Source organism: Meleagris gallopavo, chromosome Z (genome assembly GCF_000146605.3).
Source record: "Meleagris gallopavo isolate NT-WF06-2002-E0010 breed Aviagen turkey brand Nicholas breeding stock chromosome Z, Turkey_5.1, whole genome shotgun sequence".
Lineage (NCBI taxonomy): Eukaryota > Metazoa > Chordata > Aves > Galliformes > Phasianidae > Meleagris > Meleagris gallopavo.
In genome coordinates, this window is record NC_015041.2 from 57,064,085 (window position 1) to 57,081,296 (window position 17,212).

Sequence of the window (17,212 nt, forward strand, 5' to 3'; positions counted from 1 at the left end):
GAGTTATTGCAAAGTGGTGAAGAAATAAGCACATGAAAGAAGGTATAGACAATTTCATTGGCCTAGTTATTTTCTCATTGGAGCTAAGCATTTTTCAAGGCTGGCAGAGAAACATAGGGGACAATACTGAGCAGCTTTTAAAGAAGTCCAACACTTTATTTTTTCCCACTGTGTGCTTAATATTTCTTGAATTATGCAAGGCGATTTCCTAAAATCAAATCTCAGATTTTTGAAGCTACATAAAACATAGACACTGCATCCCAAAAATATCATAATTTATTTGGTCAATGAGAACCATGCATTCTCACCATAATCATAACCAACCCCCCCTCTTTACCACACCTGCTTTCTATCAAACTAGCACAGTGTTTCTGGTATTGATAGGGGAAAAAAAACAAAAAACCAACAACAAAAACCTAATGGAGTTTCTCCTGTGGTAACATGAGCATGGAAATATGAGCATAAAAAATCCACCTCAGTGCAGGAACTGGCAAAGAAAACAGAGAGTCACTCTTCCTGCCATGCTCAGCAAGAGTGCCTTGGTGATTGCATCACTTCTGCTCTGGCAATGAGCCCCATCCGTGTGCAGTACAAAGCTCAGTGTGCTGATGTGTCTATGCTGACTGCAACCACTGTGCCAGCAACACAGACTGAAGCTTAGACCTCATTTTAAGCGTTTGACTGAAGATAGCCTTTTCTCATAAAGATCTCCCCTTCAAAGTAGCTGACACCACGAATGTAAGCACCTTTGTGACACACTCAGATGTCTAAGTCATTTGTTAGAGCCTGGCAGGGCAGAAGATGAAAACAAAACTCAGGCTGCTAACAAACATCACAAGCAGCTGGCAGAGTTAGCAGGTTGCCTTGCAATTTCTGTAGTTTCACTCAGTACTTGAGAAATAGCTTGGTCACTTGACTTGTTTTCTGAGGAACTCAGCTACAGAATCAATTGGAATGTTAAGAACCATACATAAATGATGCTCTAAATTCATCTCTATCTATTCTCAGTATTTATCTGAAACCTCTCAGTTAAGATGCTGTCTTGGTTTCTGTGCTTGTGCTGGTGAGTTAGTAGTAGGTGAGTGTTAATTGTATTGCTATTTATATTAATGCCATCTGTCCCTGTGCAGGGAGTTCAGCCGAAATTCAGATGTAATCTGTGCCCCATTTGAGGTTTTTTTGTGTGTGCGTGGAAGCTGTTGAACAGAGAATCTACCCATACAGATGACAAAAAAGGTCATTTTGTTTTACGGGAAGGCATTCCTGATTAGCACATTTCTTTCAAAGAAAATTTCTATAAAGTCAGATTTTCATATTTGTAGGAAGTAACATGTAAGTTTCAAAGCAACCATGACAGAAATTGTAAGTCTAGTTGTAGCTGCTTATTACAAGTGATGAGTAAGGAATTACAGGATGCTAAATTTGTGGTGAAGAGCTTGTAAAGACACTTATCATTATTAGCTCTCCTACTGCTGGAATCAGAGTGCTGGCGTCACGCAGCTGCAAAGAGCCACTCCTCACACCATCGTCAAAAGCTAACAGTCAACTTGCCCCAGTGCAATGAAAATCATTGGTTTTCAGCTTCAGTGGGTCTTTAACTCTTCAGATTCCTAAGGCAGTCATATGACAACACAGTGAAGCATGCCATCTTGGGAAGAAATATTCTTGTATACCAAATGATTATCAAAGGTCTTATTTAGATTGCAAAAGTTCATGATCCACTTGCAAATTGCATATGCAATTTACTGAGATCTCAGACAGAAAAGCATTCTGTTTTGAGCTGGCAAAAAGCAAACAAACAAGAAACCACTTATATCTCATTGAAGTTGATTGCCATTTAAGAAGTACTTGGTGCTAAGCAGGGGCAAAAATTTTCCACTGACCAGGTGCTCAAGCAGGCACAGAGTAGTCCTCTTACAGCTGTGGCTGCTCAGCTTACTTTTAAGTGCTAATACATGTCTGCTAAATAAAAAGTTGAGCTGGATCCAGCCAACCAGTTAAAAATAACCCTAGTTATTTTAAGTTATTAAAGTTGCTCTTGACAGGACATCCACCACATTCTATACAAAAGGTTCTCTATAATTAGCAACGTGCCTTCTGGTCTAAGAGAGGAGAAAGGACTTTTCTAGAAATGAGCCTGACCCTATGGGAAAGTAGGAATATTCATAATCCTTACAAGAGAATCATGGAGCCTTCGTGACTGTCTCAAAATTGATCGTGCCATTTTTTGCCAGAGTGCACTGCAGAGTTCCACAAAGCATGTTTTTGGACCCGAGCAGGAAGACTGAAGGTAGAAACAGTCTAGTGTAGATTCATGTGTGAAAGGGGTGGCAATTTAATTTCAGACAATTTCAGCCCTTTGAAAATTGCTCTTAAACAGTATTTCTTGAAGATTTTGTCTCACTTAAAAAAAAAAAGTTGTTCTACACTGAAATGTTTTTTGAATTGTTATTTTTTCCCTCTCTCTCAAGAGAACAGGTTGAGAACAAATGTACCTGCTCTGCAAGAGGGAACCGTGATATTACATTATCTCATCCTCATCTCAGAGAATGATCCTTAACTCTCTTTCTCCTGTCACTCCTGTATGGCCAGCTGGTGACAGTGATGGAAACCGTTTATTTCATTTCACGAGACACCTTAACTAAGGATTTGAGTCTATAGTATTCAAAGGGAGATTCTTATTCTTCTCATAAAACAATACAGCAAAACTCTGCATTTACTTTAAAATGATTAATTATGCCAATTACCAATAAAGAAATGGAAAAATTAATCAATTCTGAGATTGTGAGATTCTAAAGAGAAGCACAACCAACATATTCAAATATGGTAAAGTCTGGGCACCTTCTATCTTTCCACCATATTGATTCAATATTTTTCATTATTGCAATTCCAGCAGGAGTGGTGAGGGAAGAAAAGTGTCCTCTTTTCAACTGCATGGCCAATCAGAAATGAAATTTTAACAATAACAAGAATAAATAAAATATTTAGATTGATAAGAGCATAAAAAGGATAGTTAGGACTTTGTGACTTCTTTTTGTCTGGAACAGCTATTAGTTTATATTTATATGAAACACACTCAGGACCTAGAAAGGTAAAATCAAACTGGTTCCCAATCTGAATAAATGAGTAGCTTCCAGGAAGAGCAGTGAGAGAGAATATGTCTTTAGTAACAGCACTGCTGCCTAGTTTCCAACATGCAGCCATGTGCACAGCTTGTGTGCGACTACGGCAGACCATGTGCCTGGTCTGAAGCTTACACAGAGGAGTTGCTTCCAATGGGAAAACAAATTTAAAATAGCTTCTGCTAGAACACTTAGCAAGGCAAGTATGCAGGCTTGGCTCAGGCAGTCAGAAACTGAAATGAACATCATGGATTGTTTCAGTGCTCATTGAAACCTGAAATTTCAAGCTCTTCCCAGATTTTATTTCTTCTAGGACACACAAATATAGGACCAGAATATTCAAACTCAGCTTTCAAGGTATAGTTCAGTCTTCATGATTCTTGTCCATTACCTTTGCTCAATCAAGATCAAGCTCAGGTTTTTCTTTACAGAGCTGATATTTCAAATGGCATCTGACAACTTTCCTCTCTTTCTTCATTCTCAAGATTAAAAAGGCAGTATGCTGTCAGATTCCCTGACTATTAACAGTGAGTCTACCACCTTGGAGAAAATTTAGTGGCTGCTTCCCTGTGACATATTAAGAAGTGGAAAACTACAATCTCATTAAACAATCTGCGATTATGACAGTAAGAGAAAAATATAAAGCCAGTCAACTCATCAATATAAGCTTAATGAAACAGTTAAAATTGAAGGGAAAACAAGTTGAAATGAAAATGATCTTGCAAAAGCCAGGATATTTTAAAAGAGCTGCTTGGCAGGTTAAGTTTTTTATCTTGAATGAAAACATCTGACATCTTCAAGAGTAAGCTGCCCTTTCAGGTCAGTCCTCAGATGAAACACTGAAAATATAAAAAGATTGCAGAAAATGTGATTGCAGGGTTACAGAACACTGAATGGATTCTGATTTGAATACATCGCTTTGTGCCCTATTTATGTGTTTAAATTATGTTATTTCTTGAAACAGATTTAATAGGCATCTTTCCATCCAATTTAATTCGACAAAGGAAAACAAACCTTACTTATAAACCTAGAATGTTTTCTCTTAACTTGTGTTGAGTATGTGGCTATATGACCTTTAAGTCCAGAGCAGCACAGGAGCCAAGAAAAGGTTTGGGATGTTTAGTCAAAAGGTCAACAACACAGCAACAAGAGAAAGATGTTAGGGACAATGCTATTTTCTATTTAAATAACTAATTGCTTCTTGTTTCAAAAAACATTCTATTGAACTAGGAAGTCATTAAACACCTTCTGAAATGCTATTTAAACTCCAGCACCTTGTAATTATCTACGGTAATACAAACAGAATAGAGGTGTAGAAGTACAGATATTTTCCTCAGCTGAAGGAGAATGAGTTGTGCAGCTGGTCCTATTTAATCTGCTCCATGTCTAATTTAGTTACTTTGCCTCTACACATCACAATGGATCAGTGTGTCTGAAATTGGTTTCATTCTTTGCTCCAAGTTAAAAATCAGCTTTCATTCCCATTATGCCCACAGCAGTTGCAATGCAGCATAAACAAGCAAAGAATAAAATGGAGAAAGTCAAATTCAAAGTCAAACACCCAGATTTTTCTCTGACTTTCTCCTTATTAATGGCCTGTTCCTTCCCATCTTGTGTTTGTCTGAAAGACCCAGAATTCAGATGTGATGTGTTTAAGTTCCCACTTTTTCACCACCAGAGGTAAAAAATAAACAGAAACTGGTAACAACTCCTCAAACTCAGGAAAAAAAAAAGTTTAATCAGCACATAGGCACAACACTCTGCCTGATATGCTTTACTAACAATACAAAGCATTAAAAGATAAGTTACAATACATGCAAAAACATCTGGATATGCACCAAGCAGTTAGATATAGGTACATCTGTCAAATAAACATACATTTATTCACCTAAGGAACAGAAATTCAGAGACAATTGCAAAAGTAAAGGTACCACAACACCACAATAGGTGAGCAGAATATTGGACATAAAGCAAACTACAGAGATATTTGACCTTTGGAGGCAAAAACTGTTAACAGGCAAATAGCTGAGAGCCAGATCCCCAAAAACTTACTTATGAAAAGCTCTCAGTGAAGCCTAATGTACTGTCAGAATGAGGTCTGAAGGATTTTGCCCTTAATGAAAAGCAATTATGACAGGGTAAAAATATTAGTGAGAATTTTAAATTATATATCTAAGCATAATATTGTTGCTAAGAGTGAAAGGAAGAAAGACAGAATTTCCATACAAATAAAACAATGTTTTAAAAATCCCTTAAAATAAATAATAGTAATTAAGGAAGATTGGGGATAATGAACATGTCTCGAAATCAAAATCAACGTGACTAAATTTAATAAATACTTTTAAATAAAAAATTTCTTTTTACCCTACAGAATAACAATCAGCAGCAAGAACTAGGAAAGCAGAAAGAGGACAGAGATTTCTTTCTTGCTTATGGACAGTTATCAGTCCTGGCTGAATCTCTTGTTCCTAAGCAGCACATTTGCTTGTTACAGGACTAGCAGAAAGAAAGGGACAGGACACACTCACTGCAACTGTAAATTCAACAGATTCACTTTGCTTCCACATGATGACTGATTATGGCCTCCATCCACTGGCTCGTGTGGAGTGCCATGAACAACACTGGAGAGCTGAGTGGGGAAGGGGAGGGAGCAGGCAGGGAGTGAAGGCTGGGGTGAAGGCATTTTTAGGCCCCTACCATTGGAGACGTGTCTGGAGTCAGACACAGGGGCAGTGCCCGTGCTCCTGCCCAGGTTCCCAGCTGACTGCAGGCTGACTCTGGGATGCTACTTGTACAGTAAAAGTACTGCAGAACTCTCCTGGACTTTGCGGGCAGATGTGCCCACTGAGAAAACAGTGGGTGAAATATGCTATCCCCTTTGCAGCTAGCCAGCCCATACACCCTAAGGCATTTTATCCAGGGAGCAATGAAGAGGGCAACCCCTCTGCAATGCAAGAACTGCTGTTGCGTCTCACTGGTGTAGCAGCGCTGAGGAGCCAACAAAGGCAAGTAGAGAGGTGCTTCAGCCCTTCTCTTTCTCACAAATCCTAAATCATATGGGCTTTTTCAGCTCCAGTTACAAATGAGTAAGTCCACACTGCTTTTATGGCATAAAAGCTACAATGGACAAGATCCTAAAAGTCAGCAAGGTCTGAATGCCAAAGTCCTCACTTGGAAACATCCTCCCTGAAACCCCAGTGGCAAACAGGGGGTATCTGATGAATGGGATTTGCATCTCGATACACTACATTATACGGCTGTGGTGGAGTGGAAGAGAGAAATTGGTAGTAAGGAACTGCACAAGCCCTCTGCAGTACAGAGAGACAGATCACTGCACTAGCTGATTAGGTAGGTGTACTGAGCAAAGCTTCACATAAAGCAGGTTGGCACTGCCTACTAATTACAGCCATAGCTCATGCGCTGCAGCAGTACAGTAGCAGAGGAACTCAGGCTGCTTACACTTGAAATGCATATACTACCCGAGTGAGGGGCAAAACGCATCACTCTGCACTTACTGCATAGTACTTCTTCACAACAGCTTTTTCCAGCTCAGATTTAGGACTGCAAACACTGGTTAGGATTATGGATGTCAAAATATACGATCAATTATTTGAGCAGCCACCTCCTCTGTTTTAATGAACACATTGAAACCACATCCAAAACCATTATTGTTTATCATTGAATCAAACACTGCTCTGACCATAATGTCTACCAAGCTACTCCAATAATGCTAATCTAAATCCTGCCACTGACCCAAGAGATAAATTTTGGCATGTAAGCAGTACATGCCTTTCCAGAGGGGCTGAACAACCATACTGTGGTTGACTTGACTTAAAGATACCAGATGCTCAGCACCATCAAAATAAACAACTTTAATCCTTCATCTTCCTAGCCTGTGTCCCTATGTAATACTGGAGCACCAGCACAGCACCACCCCTGTTTATAGCAAGCATTAAAACATATTCAGTGTTCTCAAACTCTGAAGAACCAATATATGTACCAAAAGTACAAAACAACAGACTGAACAAAATAAGACAAAGAACTATACCCTGTAACCCTAAAAACATCAAGGAAATTTGGTATAGAGGGATACAGGAAGATAAAGCAGCAGCTCATAGCAAACAACAGAGATGCCAAGCCACATTGACAGTTGTTACATATTTTCTGTGTAAACGGAGGAACAACAAAACCAAATTAAGAAATCATATTTTGGACTACTTTCCCTCCATTTCTTTTTGACCTTGAAATCTTTAACAAAAATAACAGATAGTATCTGTTTCTGTACAGAAAATAAACAAGAAGCTAGTTTTGTGGTCCAAACAAACCATGCTTTTCATTCTACCATGCACCGGGATGCGACCAGCTTTTTTGTCAGCAATTAATGAAAAGAACAAGCACAGTTTTGATAATTAAAAGCTTCTATAAGTAATATCGTCCACGTTCATTTCTACAGCAATCATCAGAAATACTTCAGATGTTTCTGGAATTTCCTTTTTTGTTGCTGTCTGCCTTTCTAATTAAGGAACTTCCCAGTATTTCATGCAGTTATTTACAAAGGGGTGATCCTTCAGATGAAGAACCTTTACTAATTTTACAGTTGCTAAGGTACGTTTATATATGCTTGCATTTACACTTGGGTAGAATGAATGAATTTACTCTGCGGTTCTTGGCTGGACTAACAATATAATTAAAGTGCAAATAAAGATGAAGCACACAAGCCAGGCAAATCCATTTTTCATTGCAATCATTCAGAAGCATCATGACTGTAGTGAGAACTGTCAGATCAAATAGGCCTAAGTCACAATCCATTTTAAACATTTGTCTCCCTGAGAGGATTGAAGGGAGGTGTACAGTGATATAGCCCTATTTCTTCAACTGGCTGAATATCGTTGGAAAAGTAAGGACACTTTTCCAGCCAAGTTATTCAATAGTGCTAATACCAGCGCTTTGTATTTTGATGTACTTTACAGCATGCATTTGAGCTCACTTGCCATGCAGCTACAATAGGCCACTTACGATCAGAAAATTTTAAGAAGTAGCAACTATCTGTAGAAATGAAATCTGTCTACCTGGTACATATCACAAAAGCATAGGCTTTAAAAACAGTTACCGTCTGTTACATTTCCTTGAAACATTGCCCCTACACAAATGACAATCACTACTTCAAACAAAAATGTGTAGTATGTGTTTGCTCCATTCCAAGTTTGCTGCTGATATGAATGATTTTAGAGCTGAGTCAGCACTCAGTGACTGAACAAAAACCAGACATTTCCAAGCAAAACAGTCATTCCAACTTCTAATAGCCACTGCTGATCACTACCTATTGCCAGACCACGTATATTCTTCTCTCCACAGTGTGTCCAGAAAGTGCTCTGTTACCTGACTTGCCACAGAAACTGCAGAAGGTGCAGAAAAAATAAAGTGCCTTTTCAGGACTGCATTGCAACACAACTAACCATCCCGTTCACTGCAGGTCCAGATCTTCCGAGTCTCAAGTATAGCTCCTAACCTTGTACTTCCCAGATGAAGCCTGCAAAGCTGGCAACTGTGTACAACTATCGGCTAGTTTATTTACTTTCCATGCTGAAAATTCTCTCATAGAATATTAATGAAAAAATATTTACAATTTATTTGTATGTAAAATCAGTCACCTTAGAAAAGGCTGATAAGACACTTAAAGAAGGTAACATTCTATAAAGGATATCATTAAATAAACATTTAGAACACTGCAGATATGGAGAGAGATACTAGATGCTACCTTAGAGTCACTCCAGGCTAGGAGATGACTGTTAATTTCCTTTTTTCTTCAATTAATTTGAAGTCACAGGAGGACACCAGTACCATTACTTCCTCAGTGACTGCACTGTCAGCCATCAACACAGACCACATCAGAGCCATCTCATTTTGCTCATTTACCTGGATGTAACTGGGTATATCACCAACGTTTAAATTTGTCAACATTAAGATAGCTAGAATGAGTTATCTTTCACAGGAAACTCCATTAAGTGCACACATCATACTGCAAAACACTGTCTTTGAAAAACAGCAATCACGTAATGCAGAGATGAAAGCATCTTTGTCTTCCATGTCCAACAGCAAATTTTTGTTGCCTAAGAGGGGAATGCTGTGAGGTTCAGTATCTCTTACTGGAAAAGAGAGCTTGCATTCTCAATATTTCCCTTGCTGTCTTTAGGACTGGGCATGCATAATTTTGTTCATTATATTAAAGCTTTCTGTAGACTCTGAGACAAAGCTGGATCTTCAGGCAGGGAGTCTGGGTTCAAGCTTTAGGGAAAGCTCATACAAAGTATCTTCATCTATGATGAGTGTCTTGTCAAGTAAGTAGTGAGTGACCTGAAATGCAGAAAACACAGCTGAACACATCATTTCTCTGTTTTTTCCCCCCTCTTTTTCTCTTCAATCAATTTCAGAGTTCCTCTGATGTTTACTCAGAGAAACACAACATCTCATTGTAATAGTGTAAAGCTATACCACCAGTGCTCTATGAATCAAGTACACTGTGTCAGGATTAAATCATTAGCCAGGTTACCAAGGCTCACATTGATTTTCTGGAGTCTTTTCTCTGGAGAGCAGGCTGACTTTTGACAACTTTTCATAGGTCCCATAAATGACAAGAGGAAAAGAACTTCAGGATGGACACAGCATCAGTGGATGCTTGTGCCATTTCTTATCCTCTCATCCCAGTATTCCAGGATTCTGTGGGGAATTAGGTTCTACCTGGGCAGTATGATCACATTTCTCTTTGAATCCATTCCTCTGCACTCCAAAACAATATTGGCTGAAATCCCAAGGGAGTTCTCACAGGATGGTGAAAAACTTGCCTCTACAAACAGTGCTAAGGAAGCAAGATATCACAAACCCACAGTATTTGTTCATATTTCTCTGTCCTCTCCTGTTTGTGGCAGCAGAAAATATTCATTTTGGCTTTCAACAACAGCGGTGTCTTACAGCTAATTTCTACCACTGCTTTAGTTCCACTGTTAGGTAACAGTGCCTTACCTTCTGCTGATGTTCTATGCGGTAGGAGGTCTGCTGGAATTGGCGTATTTCCCTGATAATGTGTGAGATCTTTCAAAAGAATACATAAATCCAGTGAGTACAACTTCATTTTGACTTCAGTTATGCACACAATGAAATATTTTTTTTGACAATTTTTTAACTACCTGGGGAACAGGAAAAGAAGTGCAGAGATGATCTCCTAATGGTTTCCAAGGATTTTGCTTCCTTAAGTTAACCATTTATTGTAAAGTCAGTCTCAAGCGATCCGCCTTTTCTCCCCTCTATGTATACTGATAACTGTACACTGATTACCTCCTTTATCTTTGCCTCGAGTTACTGCTATAGACTGTAGTCATTACATGAACATTAAATTGAGATTAACAGAGAAGTTTTCATTCTTCTCTCCAAGAAGCTTCATAAAATAACAGTTGGAGAGAATCAACTTCATAATGCTTTTTTATACAGATCCTAGCAAACTTGAAAAAAAATTGTGAGCACTATTTTCTGATGAAACACTTTGATCTTCTCATTTAATTATGTTGCTCCTTTTGCTGCTCCTTCACAGGGTTAAGGCAACTGCTTTTTCTGTCACTGACTTTTCGGTGAACAAACTGGAGACAAATTCACTCCATACAAATCCTCAGTTTACCAGAAGGTGGTGATAGAAGACTGGAGCAATTGCTTTCAAATAGCTATCTATCATGCACAATGCAAATACACTTGTAACTCTTAGCAGTTACATTCAAAGCAGATGTAATTAAATCAATAATTAGCTCACAATTAAGCATCTGTTGGAAAAGCATGTAAGGAAATTAAAATTACCATTCTCATTTTGGAAAAATTAACAAGGCCTTCCTCAGTGAAGTTTGGTGTTCCTTCTTCAATAAATGCTAGATCTGTCAAGTACATTCCAAGGTATGGAACAGCAGGTGGGTTACAACTGTAAAAAAAAAAAAAAAAATCAGTATATTTGCATATTAATAAATTTGTAAACTATTACTTTTATAACTCATGCAAACACTTTATTACTTGAAGAACTTTTATACAGCGAATCACATTTGTCTCTAAAAGTGACTTCACTTGAGTTGTTCTCACTCTATGTGTGAAAAACTGAATGGACTGCATTAAACATCTAATTTAAATTAAAGCCAGGTAGCCTTTAGCTAACGTATGATGGAGCAAGAAGAAGGGCTGGTGTACTCTGGAATCAGAAAACATCTTCAAGCATTTCTCAGTCCCAGCTGACAAGAGATACCAGAAACAGATTGCACAAATAAGCTTAAAGTGCACAGAGATGTGGTTCTGAGTGGATGGTGTTCTTATGCATCAGTGTTAAGATTTGTAGGGCCACCAAAGATCCATGTGCATGTGTGTGCATGCATCTGTGGAGACATACATAAACATATATAAATACAAAGCATTTTTTCAGGTTTTTTTTAAGCCTGGTCAACAGTGAATACAGGAAAACAAAAGACTGAGATAGGAAGGATGATCTGGAAAACTAGGAATAGCAGCTCTAGAAAATTGGGAGTAGTTTTTCTTGGTGGTGACAGAAGAGTGGAATAGAGTGACTGCTGCTTCCCTAGTGCAATAATCACTACTCCACACTTGCTGATTCTTATCTCAGAAGAAACAGCAGCAAACCTGGTTTTCTGAAGCTCTGGCTGAGAAAGAAGGACCATCGATGTACTGCTAATGGCAAACTGCTGTCTTTGCTTAGCCAAGCTCTTAATTATGTGTATTTTTTGTATTATAAGGATGATTATTGTGCACAGGCAAACATTACATTGACTGAAAGGAGTTAAGCTTAACAGGAGCTATACTTAATGTATATATTTTTAACATTTGTAATTATTCTAATAGTTCAATTCTTTGCTTGTCTCAAGACCATTTAAAGTAGTTCTAATACTCCATTCTGGAAAGCCTACTTTTAAATAAAGAACTTATAAAAATATAGGTTTTATAAATTCAGGAACTACTGTACAAATATACAGGCTGTTTTCCAGAGCAGCAGACTACAAGGGGTGAAAGGATATAGGAGAGGAAATACCAATGTTCTGTGCACTGTGTTCCTCTGAGCATCAGCTGCAGGGCACTCTCAGAGATAAGATAAAGGGGTAAAGGGTCTTTGATCTGACTAAAGCTTATTCATCAGCCCTAAACTATCTGGAGCAATAAAATTTTCAATCTTGTTTCTGAATAAGAATCTTTATTTATAAACCTGGTTTTACATTTACTGAAAAAGTTTGTAAGTAAAACTCTGCACAGAATAACAGTTACATTTGTTTCAGCAATTCTCTGCAGACATCATATTTACCTATCAGAGTGCTAGACTGTACGATATTGAGCGAAAAGAAAAAATCCAAATAGAAAAAAAAATGTAAAAGGTTTTTAGATAGAAGTGTTACCCAATATTAGATTAATTTTAAAACTTAATCAAAGCCACTTCATCTATAACATGCACTATCCACTGTTCGTAACATAACATAATTGTGTTGTGTAGGTAAGCATACTTTTTGAGTGTTTCTCTAAGATTTTTAAATCTTCCTTCAGATGACACAGTCTTCTGAAGCTTGTCCATGAGTACTTTTGCCTAGAAGGAGAACACATTACAAACATCATTGCCACTGAACGTGGAAGACCGGTATCAGATTTTTTAAAGATGTAATTCGCTTAGTATCTTCACCACAATTTCAGAAGTAACAATACAGGTACTAAGCATCTAGCTTCACTGTAGTCCTAATGCTTTTCTGCAAGACTAAGTTAGGCATCCTAAAATATTTTCTTTTCAGTGATCCGCAGAATATGGATCTATACTGATAGTTTTAGCCTGCAATTTCAGAAAACAGCCCATGTTCACTAAATTAATGAGCAACATGTCAATTTACTGCGTATACAACAATATTAGAGGCATGATTTTACACGTTACTGAGGCTCCACAGCTGGGTTCACTGAAACTAGGGGCAGTAAAGATGTACTACTGTCTTGCAGCCTGCATCAAACTGATTTTGCCTCAAGTTTCTGATAAAAGCTGAATGTGTATTTGAAAAGTTATTACTGCCTTACAAGATTGATTTTTCATTGGACATTATCACAGCTTGGTTACTCCACAAATGAAAATACATTTTGTTTTCATTATTTATTTATGGTACAGATGAGAAAACAGAGAATCCTGAGAGGTGTGTCATATTTGAAGTGGAAATTCCAGTTAATAGGAAGCTGTAGGCAGAAACAGCCACCTTCTTATTAAGGCTGGTGAAACACATTGATAATGTTCTAATAAGCACTGGAGATCAGTGCAATAATATTAATTTTTGGGCTTTATGTTTGTTCATTTTATATTTACATTTACAAATCCTAGACATATATATATATATATATCTCTATATATTTTTTAATATTTTTCATTTTAAGGTAAACTCTTACCCTAGAATTTATATTGGAGGATTTTTATCATATTTTCAACCAAAAGAAAGTAGCCACAGATAAAATGCATATGAAAGTAAGCTGACTGGAGAATGCAGCACAGTCAGAAAATGGATTTTGTTATTTGGGCTGCTTGTCTGCTCTGCAATAACTGCAGGACTATACTGAGGAGGAAATGTATGAATAAAAGCCCAACTTCTTGCGTGTCAATTAGAGAGATATTTCAAATGGTTGCAAATAACGCTTTATCCAAATACTGCCTAACCTTACAAGTGATTGGTTCTGTCCTACTGACCTCAGCACTCTGTTATGGCACCATAATAAAATGTTTTTTTTAATAGCAGAAAGCTGAGATTTACACCGCTCATTAAGTTTCTTACAAACCATTCAAAGCAGATGTGCTAATTCCACTGAAATTAGTTTTTTCTCACAAATACTTAATTAATAACACCAAACAGAGGATACATTAAATACAAAACACCTTGACATGACATACCAGCACAACTTCATACTTCAAGTCATGAGTACTGTTAAAGCAGAAATTGCTATCAGAGGAATCCTACAACACACTGCTGTCTGAACAACATACCGATGATATACACTAGAAAGTGTAATAACATCCTTCTTACCTGTTTGGAAACTTTAGCCCAAGTTTTCTTCAGTCTGTAGATTGCACTTCTGTTCAAGGCTGATGTGATTTCTAATACACCATTATAATTGTGCATACATCGACAAATATCAGCTACAGCTACCCACTTTTCAATTGAGTTAGCCCGGGAGCTGACATCGGCATAATTCATTATTTGGGAGGCAACAAGGTTACTCATCTGTGGGAATGTAAGAAAGACTATTCAGAGTAGAAGCTGCAGAGCAAGATAAGCAGCATGAGAAAGCAACACCAAGGACACCTCCAGAAGAGAAAAATAAAGCTGCACGATGGCCACGTAGCGATGACCCTGACTGGAGGAAGAGTGTGTGGCTAGGAATGGCTCATGACTCTGATTGGATAAAGACCTGCATGCACGGTTATGGAGTGTTTGTGGAATGTTCTGTTGGCTTGTGAAGGTTGGAAAGTTGAAAGCGAAAACATATGAATGTGTATAAGGGATGTTAGAACCTGTAATAAGAGATTTGGATCTGAGTCTGCACTCATCTGACCAAAGAAAGAGGACATCTAAATATAATCACTTTAGAAACAATTATTTAAGAAACAAGGTAGAAAATATAACTGATGTACAACTGAAATTACAGTTCTTAATAAAATCAGAAAAGCATATTGAGAACACTGTTGTAGGACAGTGGATGTGAATGAGCATATGAAAGAAGGGTAAGAAGTGCAATGCGGTGTATCTTCAAGCCAACAGCAGTAACACTGATTGGAATGTCTTCACAGAAAATGGTAACGAACAAACAGATCGAGATTCAAAGGACATTCATTAAACTGAATTGATTTTATGTTTTCACTATGAAAAAAATTATTTTATTCTGTAAGTCATAAGACAGTTTAGGATAGTTTAAAATATTTTAGTTTATTTTATAGTTATTGAAATGCTGAGAAGCAATTAATGAAAAGGAGAATCTTTGTATGCATTGATTTTAAAAGTTAATCAGAAGACTATAGCATTCATTCACTGCTAGATAAGAAATTATAAAATGTTGTAAAAACGATATTCTTGTTCCAGAGGTCACAGGCAGTGTCAAAAGCATTCCTAGAAGGCAATCCATATTTGTAAGTACTTACATCATTAAAATGTTGACTAGTTTTCATAATACAGGGTGTTCTCTCATTTTTATCCAGTTTCATCCAGCCCTGCCCAAGAAACTCTCTAGATAATGAGTGGAAAGAAAAAACAAAAACAAAAATTTAATTAATGAACACATTACAGAGTCTTTGTCTGTAACTGTAGCCTGAATGTATTTTGAGTATACCTCATATTTTTAGAAGATAACTACAAAGCTCTACACTACTTCCAGCACTTCATTACTACATTATTAATGCTAACAAATAAAGCTGTAAGTATCATAAAGATTTGCCTCCAACTTTCCCATAACTTTTCAGCATTATGACCCAATTTGAAATTGGTCTTATCAGTTTACATGTTTATATGAATTGTAAACTGCTGTATGTATGGAAACTTTTATTTTTAATGCTAGCGGTTTTATGGAAAGCTTATTTGATATCCCCTCCCCAGAGACTGAGCACTTCCATACTATACTCACCTTTCAATAACCCAAAGCCTTACATCACAGACTTTTTCACAGAAACAGATTGGAAAACCTCAGTCTTTCAAAAAAAGATTAAACTATGGGGGAATCATAAGCAATAACAGAAACAATCAAAAGATTTCATTCTGTTATATATGCAAAACTTTTTGCCAGGATGTCAGCAGCATGAACTAGTGTGCCCAGAATCACTCATCCGTGCACTCACTTCTGTCAGTTATGGGAGAACACTTACTCATAGGGTATGCTTCTGAAAACTATGTGGTCTAAAAGAGTAATTTGCTCTGCAAGTTCCATGGCTGACAAAGTCTCAAAGCACTCTGGTTTTGGACACTCTGACTGCAAAAACAAGAAAAACATGCAAGGATCTCCCTTTGTATCAAAAGAGTACTTCAGAGCACAGTGTATTAAAGACTACATATGCATTTTCAATATAGAATTGTAATTAACTTATTTGAGACAGAGAAATAAGAATTAATTAAAAATTGTTAGCAATGTGAGGTTAAACATCAGGCTGGAAACCCACGTGAAAACAGGCATGTACGAAGTTATGAGTATATATGTAGGTTAACTAAGTTCTATGCATTCTGTGCCACTTTTCATGGAACCTTCCACTGCTCACATACTTATCAGTATCAATATTTAGGAGATGATGGTGACTGTAAGGTTTGGAGGGCAGTTCCCATCAGTGAAAGACAACTAAGGTTCTGATGGCTGCTGAGATGGTAGATATTTATCACTTCAAATATATTCATCTTTCACTTTGTTTTGTTTTTCATTAACACCAAATCGCTAAGTTCTGACCTAACTATCTTTGATATGAGCACCAAATTCTCTCTCTAAACTGAAATGTATATCCATGGTATAAAAGAATAGTATGTCTGTCCTGAGTTGCAAAGGTGAAGAAGTGATACAGTTTAATGACTTAAGTATGCTATATCTCTGTAGGCATATTTACATTTCAAGATGAACTTACCATCTGAATGATATCCTCTATTTTTAAATGGGTATCATCTTGATCATCCTGAGAAAGTGCCCTAAAAAATTAAGCAGCAAACATCATACATAAAGAAAATTACCTATGGTTAAGAGAAATCTTCTGAGACAGGAAAGCATGCTCACCTAATATAAATTCTTAGATTGCAATTGAAGAATGCAAATTGAAAATAATAATAATATTGGATTTCCTGGCTTCAACGTAATGTATAAAATCATGTATCAGCATTATGTTAGGTAAAATGCCAGTTATGGAGAGGAACTGCATCTCAAGCCTCTTCTCTGATTTTCAAATGGCATACTAAATGATATTTTGGAGAAATATTTGGGTAAACAACATTTGAGAAGAAGAAAAGATAGTACAATGAAAGAGTGATTCATTGGGAAGTGTTTATTGGCACCAGACTATCCTCTTCACTGACCTG

At 37.2% G+C, this 17,212-nt stretch overlaps 1 protein-coding gene across 2 annotated transcripts in view; it reads right to left on the bottom strand.

Moving 5' to 3' along the window:
* Positions 1-4,840: 4,840 nt before the first annotated feature.
* The window catches only part of RASGRF2 (Ras protein specific guanine nucleotide releasing factor 2), a 122,942-nt gene continuing 110,570 nt past the window's right edge, over positions 4,841-17,212 (bottom strand). For both annotated transcript variants that reach the window (XM_010726098.3, XM_010726097.3), the window contains exons 20-27: positions 16,768-16,828; positions 16,027-16,130; positions 15,310-15,394; positions 14,198-14,395; positions 12,656-12,735; positions 10,965-11,082; positions 10,143-10,211; positions 4,841-9,476 (exon numbers count right to left, since the gene is read on the bottom strand). In XM_010726098.3, the coding sequence (XP_010724400.1) occupies positions 9,384-9,476; positions 10,143-10,211; positions 10,965-11,082; positions 12,656-12,735; positions 14,198-14,395; positions 15,310-15,394; positions 16,027-16,130; positions 16,768-16,828 (808 nt within the window). In that variant the 3' untranslated portion in view covers positions 4,841-9,383. The remainder of the gene's footprint in view (positions 9,477-10,142; positions 10,212-10,964; positions 11,083-12,655; positions 12,736-14,197; positions 14,396-15,309; positions 15,395-16,026; positions 16,131-16,767; positions 16,829-17,212) is intronic.